This window comes from Vulpes lagopus, chromosome 7 (assembly GCF_018345385.1).
Source record: "Vulpes lagopus strain Blue_001 chromosome 7, ASM1834538v1, whole genome shotgun sequence".
Classification (NCBI taxonomy): Eukaryota; Metazoa; Chordata; class Mammalia; order Carnivora; family Canidae; genus Vulpes; species Vulpes lagopus.
The window spans coordinates 37,367,864-37,379,909 of record NC_054830.1 but is presented as its reverse complement, the minus strand read 5'-3'; the positions used below and the strand labels follow the sequence as shown (position 1 = coordinate 37,379,909).

Sequence of the window (12,046 nt, the reverse complement as noted above, 5' to 3'; positions counted from 1 at the left end):
TTCATTTTTATAAGCTTTAGATGCTTCTGCCTGTCATATTCTGGCGGTTTATCTTCAGCGTCTGGATTTGCTTTCAGACTTGAATGTCTATCAAGCTGCCGTTGCTTTGAATGTGAGATCAAAAGAAGATGAATTCCAGTAAAAAATTTCCTTCCATGAAGAAAAGATTGGGGCCTATGTAAACATCCCACTGACAGTTCCCAATGAGTTATTTTAGCCGAGTATTAGCACCTGGATGACAGACAGTCCAGCATTCCATGCTAAATAACAAATCAGTTGCTTCCGTGGCAGAAGAACATTGCCACAACAGCAATACATTTTCAGAAGGAATCCTTTTCTTCCTCCTCCCCTTCCCCCTTTTTCCCTTTTTTTTTTTTATTGAATATGGCTGTTCGGCTCCTCATCTTATTTTTCAAGCTGACTTGTTCTGCCTTTAGCAGTTTACTTTCCTTTACAGTATCTGTCAAGTTACTCGGGTGACGGAAGACAGGACTTTGATAATTAGTTTGGGGCGGGTTAAGGAGTATTCCAGTAGACAAGCGAGGCATCTGGAGATAAACAGGTAGTTTGGTTGATTGCAGAGAAGGAGAATGTAAAGGAAAAGCAGCAAAAGCAAGATCAAGGGCACATCCCGGGAATGCGGGACGATATGTTCTTTAAAAATACATGTGACAAATTCCTCTAAAGTCTGCAGAATCTGGATTTTCTTTCTTTCTTCCCTGTGTGTTTTTTTTTTTTAAAGCATCCTGCCTATGTAAATGTCACCACAAAAATATCTCAAGAGCAGGTTTCCCGAAACCCTGTCGGTGTGTATTTGTCTGCGAGAAAGAGCTGTCTGGCTAGGGCTCGGTCTGGCCAGGGCACACTCCTGATGCTGTGTCGCTGCTTGCAGACCTGGAGTGATTTAGATATGTGTAGCATTAATAGATTTCTTTAAATGCTAAATGCAACTTTGAAAATTACCTGCAAGCTCCAACTGATCTTTCAACTTTGAAAGTGAAGAATTACTTGAGGAATTCTTGTGGTTTCTTTTGTCATTTAGTGAGAGCCCAGCCAGCTACTGTGGAGGCAAGCGTCCCTAAGGTTGCCTACAAAGGGCAATGTTCCAGTGTGTTTTCTCCTCGAGTGTGCTTCAGCCGCACAGCACTTCCTGTTTATTCAAACATCTTTTTTACCACTCGGCAACCCCCGCTTCACAGAAACAGCCAGAACCCATCTACAGCAAGAAGACGGAAATCCAAAGGCAGACAGTGCGAGCTCACTCCGTCAAACTCTTCGTTTTCTCTGTAAGTGTCCAGAGAAAGGAAAAAAAAAAAAAAAAAGGAACATTTTTGCGGGGTTAAACTTTCAGACTAGGGATCCGCTCCTGCGCAGACATTCTCTGAAGGGCAAAATAAGATGATCCAACTTGTTTACTGCTTTCTCTTCCCCCCCCCCCCCCATCAAAGGCGGTTTTCTTTTTAGAGATTTCAGAAGACCGGTTGGTTCTAACTCCTTGTTAATTCACTCTTGCTTTCAGATGGGTCTCGGGATATATATAAGCAGCCAGGCAAGCAGCCGAGTGTGATCAGGACAGTTTTATAAGCTTGAATGTAGTTCAGAGCCCTCTCAGCTTGTTTGCGACTTTGTTCCGTGTTGCCTTCTTTTTCTTCCTGTTATCACAAGTGGTAAGAGGGTGCAGGGATGGTGCCTTTGTAATTCTGCCTCTGCAGAATTGTCCTCTGATGTTTGCATCATGACACCGTCATCACTCGTGAATCGGTCTTGATAATATTTGTACCAATTTCATGCCAATAAAAGTCAGGCTGCTGAAACAAGCACGGTCATTATCTCATTCATATTACTATTGTTTAAACGGAGTGGGCTGCGAAAGGAAAGAGAAAGCCCGCCTCACTTTCCGCGATGGTTGTTAACTTTGATGTTGGAAAGCTCTTTTCAAAATTCTCATTGTGGGTAATTAGTATGGCAGGGAAAGCCCTTGGACCTGGGCTGCTGCTTCGCTCTGTGTGGAAGAGTGGATGGGATTGCTCTCCGAGTCCTTTCTGTTGAAATGAGTTTCTTAACACATGGTTTGATATTTTTTAAAAGGGTTCCACCTTTTCCTGTCTGATGGCGTCGTCGTCCCCTTGTGCCTCCCCCTCCTCCCCCCGCACCCCTCCCCCCACCCTGACCCCCAACTTCACTATAATTGGTAAGCCAGGTGCTAATTTTTTTTTTTTTTTAACCATGTACTGGTCAGGGAATAGACAGGAAATGGAAAATTAGCTCTTTTGATCTTAAGGGAATTGTTATTACTCTGAAGCTTGTTTGTTAGTCCCCAGACTAAATATCCTTAAATTTTATTGTCCAAAACAGCATCTGTTAGAATAGAGAAAGAAATAAGCTCTGTAGTTGTCCGAACCTCTAATGGAAGAAATATTTAAATAAGTAAAATAAATAAGTGTGTGCGCGTGTGTGTATTGAGCTATTGCTATTGCTATGCTGGCTTTTTTTTAATGTTCAGAAGTTGTTCTACTTTGCAGGAAAAAAATTATGTTTGCGACTGCCTTAAGGACAATTTGTTTAACAGTAGGAGTAATTGCAGGGAAAATGGAAAGAGTGACTGGAGGTATTTACTCAGATGTTAGTGTAGGTGTGGGGGCCGAAAACTCAGTGTGGGAACAGTGGGCTGCTTTTCTTGGTATCTCAGTCTATTTGATGACCATCAAATTTCCCAGCTCGCTGGTTTTGTTTTTTCTGGATGGCATGTTTGATTATTTATCAGAAGGGGAAGGGAGTAGCTGAAGCAAATAAACATGTGACCAAGTTCTGTTTTGTTTTCCACTCAGAAAGCCATGCCCTTTAACAGATATACAGAAAATAATAAATGCATTGTTTTATGATAAAAGGAAATAATATGTGTCTTTTTTTTTTTTAAGGCATGTGAGTTAACCCTTAGGACTCAGGAGCCTTTTTGACTTCTGAGAAATTTGCCAGGCTTTTTTCTAAGAATTAATCTATTGCGGTGTATGGTTTTATGGTGCAGGATTTCCCAGGATTAGTTGTTCAGCAGTTAGGCTTTTCTAGATGCTCTGCTTAGTTATGCCTGCCTCAGTAGCTCTACGTTTATGATGTGTGTGTGTGTGTGTGTGTGTGTGTGTGTGTGTGTGTGTGTGTTTTCAACAGTAACGGTATTGGACAAATCAGTAGCTCTTGCAGTGTTGCCGAAGGCTCTTTTCTGACTTCAGATCTAAACATGAACAGTTGAGGTAAAGGAAAATATACTAGAGTTTCTGTGACCAGTATTCAGCTGACTTTATTAGAGGCCAGCTTTTGCTCCTCTTCTTTAAAAGCGCCAGGGAGATACTATAATGCCAAATAACAACATGTGCCTCATTGTCCCTCTAAAACACCTTCCAGACTTCGGTGTTATGTAATGCATGTAATGGTCTTCAGGATTGTTAGATCAGATCTGGGGCTCCTCCTGAGACAGAGGCAAAGTCTCAGATCTACATTAAATGTAGATTTTTAAGCAAGCATGCCAAAACTAGAATTTTATTGTTGTTTTAATTCTAAGGTGGGGTTTGCATAACTGTATGTAGACCTTCTCTGTACTTAAGCCCGTGCTGATATACGGCTGATATACACACCAGCACATTTGCAATAACTTCGAGGATAGTAGTCTTCAGAAGCTTCCTCTTCCATACACATCCTGAAGAAGAGATGGGCACAATCCTAACACAGTGCCTGGCCCTGTCATATCAGGCCGTATAAATCACAGTTGAAAATCTGCCCCGTTGCCTATACTGTTTTGGAATGTGGATTGGAAACGTGCACACAGAGGGATTCCCTCCTCATTGACTATATAAGGGAACAATGCAGCAGACACTCAAACACAGCACAGCCCCCACCAGTCTGGCCCGGGATGTATGTGACTGGGAGGTGGCTTTGCTTAGGAGAGGGCAGCTATGGAAGCAACAGTCTTTCCCCCTCCTCTCTGTTGTCATCTTGGGTGACTCTCCAGAAGGCGGCTGGGTTGGATAATCATACTTTGTACTTCTACAGAGCCCTTTGTCTGTGAAATCAAAGTGCCTGACTAATGCTAACTTGTTAATACTCAGAACACCCTTGGGACATAGGTAGGCTGCAAAGATTATCCCACTTTTGAGGTGGGGAAAGGTCCTGTTGTTAAAATAGTTTACAATTTCCGGGTGTGTCTGTACTTAATGGTCAGGCTAGACTTGGAATGGGTATGATCTAGATGCCATGAGAAGCATTTTTCCGGTACCATATTCAGCCCTGACCACAGGCAGTCTCATGAGAAAGTGTTTTACCGTGAAGAAACTGGACTGGAAAATACAGCTCTTGCGTGGTATTGATGGTGGAGAGGGAGGAGCCAGGGAAGAGTATTTGAAACTTAATTTTAACCTATTTAGGGTTGAAGGTAGGATTTTGTTGTTGTCGTTTTTTAAGATACAGCATGGGCTGGAATTTTCTATTCTTGTTTTATTTCACATTAACTCAATATGATGTTGGCTCTTTAACTTCCACAAAAATCAAGTTCGTTTGTTCTTTGCAAAGAAACAGACACTGCTTATTGGCTGTGCAAAGTTGAGTCAGAAGTTACTTGGTAGTCGAGTGTTTTGGGGGGCAAAAGAATTGAAACATTCTGTTAACTCTGGATGTTACTATGTGATTCTTTAATTCTGATGTGTCTTAAGCCTCTCTGCTATGGTTACTAAGCACAGTGAAAAAATTAGTCATGTGCTATTTGCTGTTTAAAGACTTTTGTTGAAAGCTTTTTCAGAAGTCTCTAGAGTAGGGTGGTAGTATTTAGGTTGTTTGGTCCCCGGTACTGTTTATTTGAACCTGAGTATAGAAATTAGATTTGAAAACTCCCTCTTTAAAAAATGTGTTTTTAATTTTAAAAAGTAATTTTCAAAAGACCATAAATAATATTCCAGTTTGGCTTCAAAAAAAGTTACTTCCCTTAGCATACTCCCAAAGGTCGACAGTGCATCAATATGTAGGTGATGATATGACACTTTATTTTTTATTTTCCTAAGTAATGTATGCATTCTCTATCTTCTACTATGAGCTTATTACTTTCATAATCAGTGATCGTAAATAAAGCACTTTTTGAAGTCACTGAAGAGTCACTTACTGAATCATGTCAGGCCCGAGCCTGTGTACTTTACCTGCATTAATTGTGATGTAGGAACTGTTATCTCCTCCCATTCTTACAGTTGAAGAAATGGAGGCACAGAGAGGTTAAGTAACTTACCCGAGGTCACGCATCTAGCAAGTGGTGGAACTTGTGGTGGTTCAAATCAGGCTCAGCTCAGGCTCAGCTCCGAATCCGGGTTCGGATTTGGATAGAATGACTGATGGTTCCTCCACCACCACGTGTGCTGCTTCTGTGTAAATATATTAATATTCTGTAAAGCTAACTTCTTTTTCTTTGGAATTGCTGTGATTCTCTCAAGGTCAGTAATTCCCCCAAATTCCCAGAGAATCCCTATTTCTTCATGCGTGAAGACTCAAGGTCCACCTTATACTAAACTGTGGTTACTGAAAGTTCCAAGAATCATTGTCGCACTCATGACCACAACTCAGTGAACACAGCTGCCCATCTGCTGATCACAGTTTTGTTTTTTAATCTCCTTTTTAAGAAAATGTTTTTAATTCCTTGACCAGAGCGATCCGATCTATTTTCTTTTTGCCACATTCTGTACTTCGGTGGGAGCGTATCTATTTGTATTTATATAAAAGATACAGCCTTCAAAAAGTTTCCTATAAAGTTACCTCCTTGGCTTTAGTTCTTCTAACCAGGTCTACATCTTTCCTCAAAGATTTGTTAGGTTTAGCAAGTAGTTCTGGTCCTCTGAGAATGGAAGAATTCCAAATCCATGGATCTGTGGATTAGTGGCCATTTTGGGTTGTGTCATTCCCGAAGTACAAGTGCAGGGCTTCTAATCCAAACTGTGTGACCTTTGGCATATCATGTAAACGTTATGTTTATGTAAAAGCGCTTTAGAAGCAAGCCAGATCCACAGTTGGCATTCACTGTTAGTGATCATCTTCTCTTCACCAGCAGCAGCAGCATGAGTAGCATCATCTCTCGCTAGCACGAGGCAGCCATTCCTGTTGCATTATTCTAAGAGTCAGGGCAAGGCTGGGTGAGGGTTTAGTGAGGGTCAGAAAGAGCCATGCTTGTGCATGTGCCTTTGCCAACAGAAGGAGCCGGACACTTGGCTGCAAGTCATCTATGTGGCCACGGGCCTATCACACATCCCTCCTTGCCCTCAGTTCAACAGAGGGTGCTGTGGTTTTCTCATTGTTCCCATAAAGAGGACAACGACTAGTTTGAGATTATTGGGAAATATATTTTTGTATGTATGGGGTAAGGTACTGTAGTGATATGTTACGTTTAATAAGTAATTATCACGTATGGGTACTATGCTGAAGACTTTCCGTGCATACTTCATATAATGCTTATAATTAACCTCTCTGTTCTTATGTTTCTTTATCTGCTAACTGGGTGTAATAATTGTTTAAGATTTTGTTTTGTTAAGAGAATGAGAACATGAACGGGGGAGGGTCAGAGGGTGAGGGAGCAAGAATCCTCAAGCAGACTCCTCCATTGAACATAGAACCTGATGCAGGGCTCAGTCCTACCATCCTGAGATCATGACCTGAGCCAAAATCAAGAGTTGGGCCCCTAATCCACTGAACCATCCAGGTGCCCCTTAACTGGATATAATAATACCTCAAAGAATTGTGAAAATTAAATGAGATAATGTGTCTGTACTGTTCAGTACCTGTCTGGTAATAAATAGTCAAAGAATTACAACTTTTATTATTATCTTCCTCAACCCCTTAACCAGGAACCAAGGCAGTTTTAAGAATACAGTTATTTGGAATTGCAAGTCAAAACCACAAGAAGATAGTGCCTCACAGTTGTTAGGATGGCTGTTGTTAAAAAGACAAGAAATGGCAAGTGTTGGCAAGAATGTGGATAAAAGAAAACCCTTGTGCACTGTTGGCAGGAATGTAAATTGGTGCAGCCACTGTGGAAAACAGTGTGCAGGTTCCTTAAAAAAAATAAAAATAGTACTATTATATGATCCATCAATTCCACTTCTGGATATATATCCAAAGGAAATGAAATCACTACCTCAAAGAGATACCTGCACTGCCACATTCATCGCACCATTATTCATAATAGCCAAGACAAGGAAATAACCTCAGTGTCCATTGATGGATGAATGGATAAAGAAAATGTGGTATGTATGGACTATTATTCACCCATAAAAAAGAGGGAAATCCTGCTATTTGCAATAACATGGATGGATCTGAGGAGCACTGTGTTGAGTGAAATAAGTCAAACAGAGAAAGACAAATACTGTATGACCTCACTCATATGTGGCATCTAATGTAATTAAACCCATAAAAACAGAACAGATTGGTGATTGCCAGAGGAGGGAGGTTGGCAGGGGAGTGAAGGTTGTTAAAAGCTACAAACTTACAGTTATAAATAAGTTCTTGAGATGTAATGTGCAGCATGGCGACTAAAGTTAACCATGTTGTATCATATATTTGAAAGTTGCTAAGAGTAGATCTTAAAAGTTCTCATTACAAGGAAAAAAATTGTAACTATGTGAGGTGATAGATGTTAATTAAACTTACTGTGGTAATCATTTTGAGATATCTGTGTATCTATATATGTCATAAAGATATCAAAACATACCAATATCTATGTCTAATCTATCATCCCAGTATACACCAAAAACTATTACAGTATTATATGTTAAGTATATCTCAATAAAACTAAGAGGAAAAAAGCATTCAGAGAAAAAAAATGTTTAAAGAAAGGTAATGGGGGGTGCCTGGGTGGCTCAGGTTGAGCATCTGATTCTTGGTTTCCACTCAGGTCAGGATCTCACAGTTGTGGGATCAAGCCCTGCGTTGGGCTCTGTGTTCAGCATGGAGTCTGCTTTATATTCTCTCTCCTTCTCCATTCTACTCTCTCTTTCTCTCAGATAAATAAATAAAAATAAAATCTTAAAAAAAAAGAGATTATAGTGACTTAATACCCCCCTCCCAACAAAAAGCAAGTGGTTATAGCAGAGTATGAGAATCTACAGTAGGTTAAAAAAAAACATGGGCCATCATGCTGGACCTTGAAAGCCATGCCAGATAGGCGGGACCTGGAAGCCATGCAGAACATAGACACAGGTGTCCAGGGCCAGAGCTGTGGCTGGACTTGTGTTAATTCATGAGAAGAAATCTGTGCTCTTGTAGCTCAGCCTCTCCATAGGGCTCGGGGGAAGGAATGAGCATCAAGGGATGACGGCAACAGCATCAGTATCATAAGGGAAGCTGACTGAACTTGGCTAGGTAGGGAGGTGAAGCCCAGTGTGAGGGAGAACAGAGGTCGCCGGGTGTGCTCATTCCTTTCAGTCAGCCTGCTTGGGGGTTGCCATCACAGCCAAAGAAGCTTAGGGCACTAAAGGCATTCAGGACTCTCGTCGGTCCCTTGGGTCACAGGACGTCTGGGAACACTGCTGCTCGAAGGAATGAGATCAAAAGCAAAGTTTTTAGGAAAAGGTGGAAAAGGTAGAATTTATTAATTTTTAAATTCACTTTTAAATTTTTTGATAACTTGATGGAGATATCTTTGACATAAATTGCATATAAATTAAGGTATACACCATGATGTTTTATACACATGTATACATTGTGAAAAGATTACCACAATCAAATTAACTTCTCTATCACCTCTACATTGTTACCCTTTTGTGTGTGTAATGAGTATTAATGTAGGAGGTATCCTCTTAGTGGGGCCCCTGGGTGGATCAGTTGGTTAATAAGCATCTGACTCTTGATTTTGGCTCAGGTCATGATCTCAGGTTTGGGAGATTGAGCCCCAGGTTGGGCTCCCTGCTCAGTGCAGAGTCTGCTTGTCCCTCTCCCACTGCTCCTCCCTCTGCTCTCTCTCAAGTGTGCGCTTGCGCTCTCTCTCTCTCTCTCTCAAATAAATAAATCTTTAAAAAACAAAGACTCGTCCACTTAGCAAATTTCAAGCACACAATACGGTACTATGAAGTATAGGCACCATGCTGTACATAAGAATTCTAGTACATACTCATCCTGTGTAACTAACTAAACCTATGTACCCTTTGACCAACATCTACCCACTTCCTCCATGCTCCAATCTCTGGCAGCCACAATTCTGCTTTCCTTCTATGAATTTGACATATATATATATGAGATCATGCAATATTTGTCTGGAAAAGGTAGATTTAAATGGAAAAGACACCTGGATGCTTTATAAATGTGGGCAGAGAACAGAGCAAATATGCAAGTGTGGCCATGGTACCAAGAGTCCTGGGAATGGAAGGATTTGGTTGAGAAAAGCAAGTCTTTTGTGTGGGGAAAAGAGGCAGGTAAAGTTACATTAAAAGATGTGATACTGGAAAGAGGCCTTTCCCTTCATCCTGAAAACAAAAGGGCCTGCATTCATTCATGCATGTTTGGCTCTGTAGGGCTGCATATCCGTTTGCCAGAATTACCTGCAGTCATATTTGGTCTAACCAGTGACCTTGGTAGAATGTGAGTATGGAGTTCTCATGAGTCGGTATTTGTTTGTTTTTGTTTTTCAGTCCTAGCCATTTGCTAGACTTGTGACCTTGGACAAGTCACCGAACCTCCCCATCATCTCATGATTTTTCCACTTTAAATCAGTAATAATAAAACCTTGCCCTGCTTCCCTTTGAGGTGTTAGGAATAAGACGTAAGATAATAAGCCTAAAGCAACTAACTGGGTAGTGTCTGGCACATGTAAGCAATTTGACACATTGTTTTTATTTTAGTACCCTAACTGGGGGAGTTTCTACTCTCACTACTTGTTTCTAGGTGGTCCTTATTTCTTAAATTGTTATACTAGTGTAATCTTTGCTATGTGCAGTAACTGCTGTGAGAAATGTAAATTATTGGAGATGATGTTGATGATGATTATTGTCCTGGTTAACTTTGGCCAAGAATGAGTATTTCCAAATTTTAGATTATTAAGTCTGTTTGGGTCTTTCTTCTCTTTCCACTTTTATTTCTTTCTTTTGTCTTTCATCTCAGTTAGAATGTTGCCTCTAAATTGGCTTTCACTTTTGCTTCTTTCCCCCAACATTCAGGTGAGGGAGGGAAGGTATTTTGCAAAGCAGAGCTTTCGTAGGGCATCCCAAGCTTGTGTGACTTATATTACAAGAAGCAAAGGAATACGGTGCCATATTTGAGCAAAAACTCAAACAAATCATAGAAAACTCTCCATTATTTTGAACATTAGTCTAGCCAGATACTTCTGCAAGCTTCAAAAGTAGCAGGTCTCATCACAGGTATGAAAAGATAGGAATCTGGATTATTCATAATGAGGGTTACTGGGCTGCATCCCCATAAAAGACAATTGCAGAAAACAACAGGTTAACACAGCAAGTTAATAGATCCCTTTGATTCATTTATCCTTGCATTTGACCCCCTTATTTATTTTCTACTTTGGGAACTTGGTGAAGAAATGGGCTCCTGTATTTCTTTTGGGGCACAATCTGGTCCTTCATTGACAAGGAGAAACAGGTTTGATGCAGCCCCTAACTTGACATTTTAGGCCTTTTCTAATAAACTTGACTTCTGTTTTACTTCATTGCAACGCTAGTGTTGCCCACGGTCATGGCGCTCCAGGCTGTGGTCTTGCCGACTCGTTCAAGCTAGACAGGCTCAGGCTTGGGCAGTGTTTGGATGGAATCCCTCCAAAGACAACTCAGGTGCCGGAGACTCAGTGGTGGTGATTCAGTGTCTGGCACTGGCTCCAGCAAGGAGCAGCCAACCAGTGCCTCAACAAGATGGTTATAGGCCCCTATGTTAATAGGTGTATGGAGTAGGAGTATGATAGTGGGGGTTTTTGTCTCCTCTTATAAGAGACTTCAAACAGACTTCCTGGCTGTTTATAGCCATTAAACTTATTTCAGCTGATTTTGCAAGAGGATCATAGATAGCCTTTTTCTTTTTGTCTCATGAAAATTCCTAACCTTTACCTTCTTTGGCGGCAAGTATCCTCTATGTGGATAGTTAAATAATAAAAATTACTCATAACTGCAAATAAATACAGGGTTTTCTGACCCCCTTCTGCCCCTGGATTTCCTTTGGGGGTGGGACTTGTAGCAGAATGTCTCCTCCTGTTTAGGGCCTTCTGATAGTTCGGTGTCTGTGTCTCCTGTACTTGGGGTATGGTATCGTGTTTGAGCCCTAAAGCACTAACGCTGGCAAATCACGGCACAAGAGCACAGTGATACAATTCTGTTCATTTCATCCCAGTTCTTTAAAAAAAAAAAAAAAGAAGAAGAAGAAGAAAAGGAAGAAAGGAAGAAGGAAAGAAAATACTTCCTGTCATCTTTTCTTCTGGGAAAACACACTCTGATTACCAATGTTAAAAAAAAAAACTCCCAACATACCCATGTCAGGTCTTTACATTATTTGTTACATTTTACAGTAAAGCCAAAGTAAAGAACTTCAGTATTAAGGGTCATAGCAGTGATAACCATCCTATATATAGCATGAAGAACTTAAAGTCATGTCAGAAAGGATTTGGGAAACCCAGCTTGAGTGGATCTAGAAGTCAGGTTGTATGGATGATAAATAAATTGTAGTGGTCCAGGTGGCAGAGGGGTGCTGTGTCATGGCCTCATCCCTCCCCACCCCCACACCGGTGGATGACACTGCCCATGGGCCACCGTCCATTGAGGTAGGACGGTATCCATAGATATCTTTGACTTTTTCATTTCTTGTACTTTTGGATTTCAACTCAAATACACAATTTTGGAGGGCTGTAAACATGAGGTTGCCTCTGCTCTAATTTTTCACCATATCTATCTATATATTGTCTTCTAAATTCATTTCCAAAAACCATGGAACATTTTGAGAAGTCCATCCATTTCTAAATATCAGTTATTGTGGAATACCCTCAGAGTACGCAGTACTTTCTCCAGTTGTTAGAACTCTGAAGGTGGGGTGCTTGGGT

General features: G+C 40.8%; 1 protein-coding gene across 9 annotated transcripts in view; it reads left to right on the top strand.

The window, feature by feature from the left end:
* FOXP1 (forkhead box P1) overlaps positions 1 to 12,046 on the top strand; it is a 581,933-nt gene that overhangs the window by 410,562 nt on the left and 159,325 nt on the right. The window contains exon 1 of one of the 9 annotated variants that reach the window (XM_041764641.1): positions 847 to 1,286. The exons of 6 other annotated variants lie outside the window; for them this stretch is intronic. In XM_041764641.1, the coding sequence (XP_041620575.1) occupies positions 1,101 to 1,286 (186 nt within the window). In that variant the 5' untranslated portion in view covers positions 847 to 1,100. Of the gene's footprint in view, positions 1 to 846; positions 1,287 to 12,046 lie in introns of those variants that run through there. 2 more of the 9 variants (XM_041764640.1, XM_041764638.1) reach the window with 2 other exon arrangements.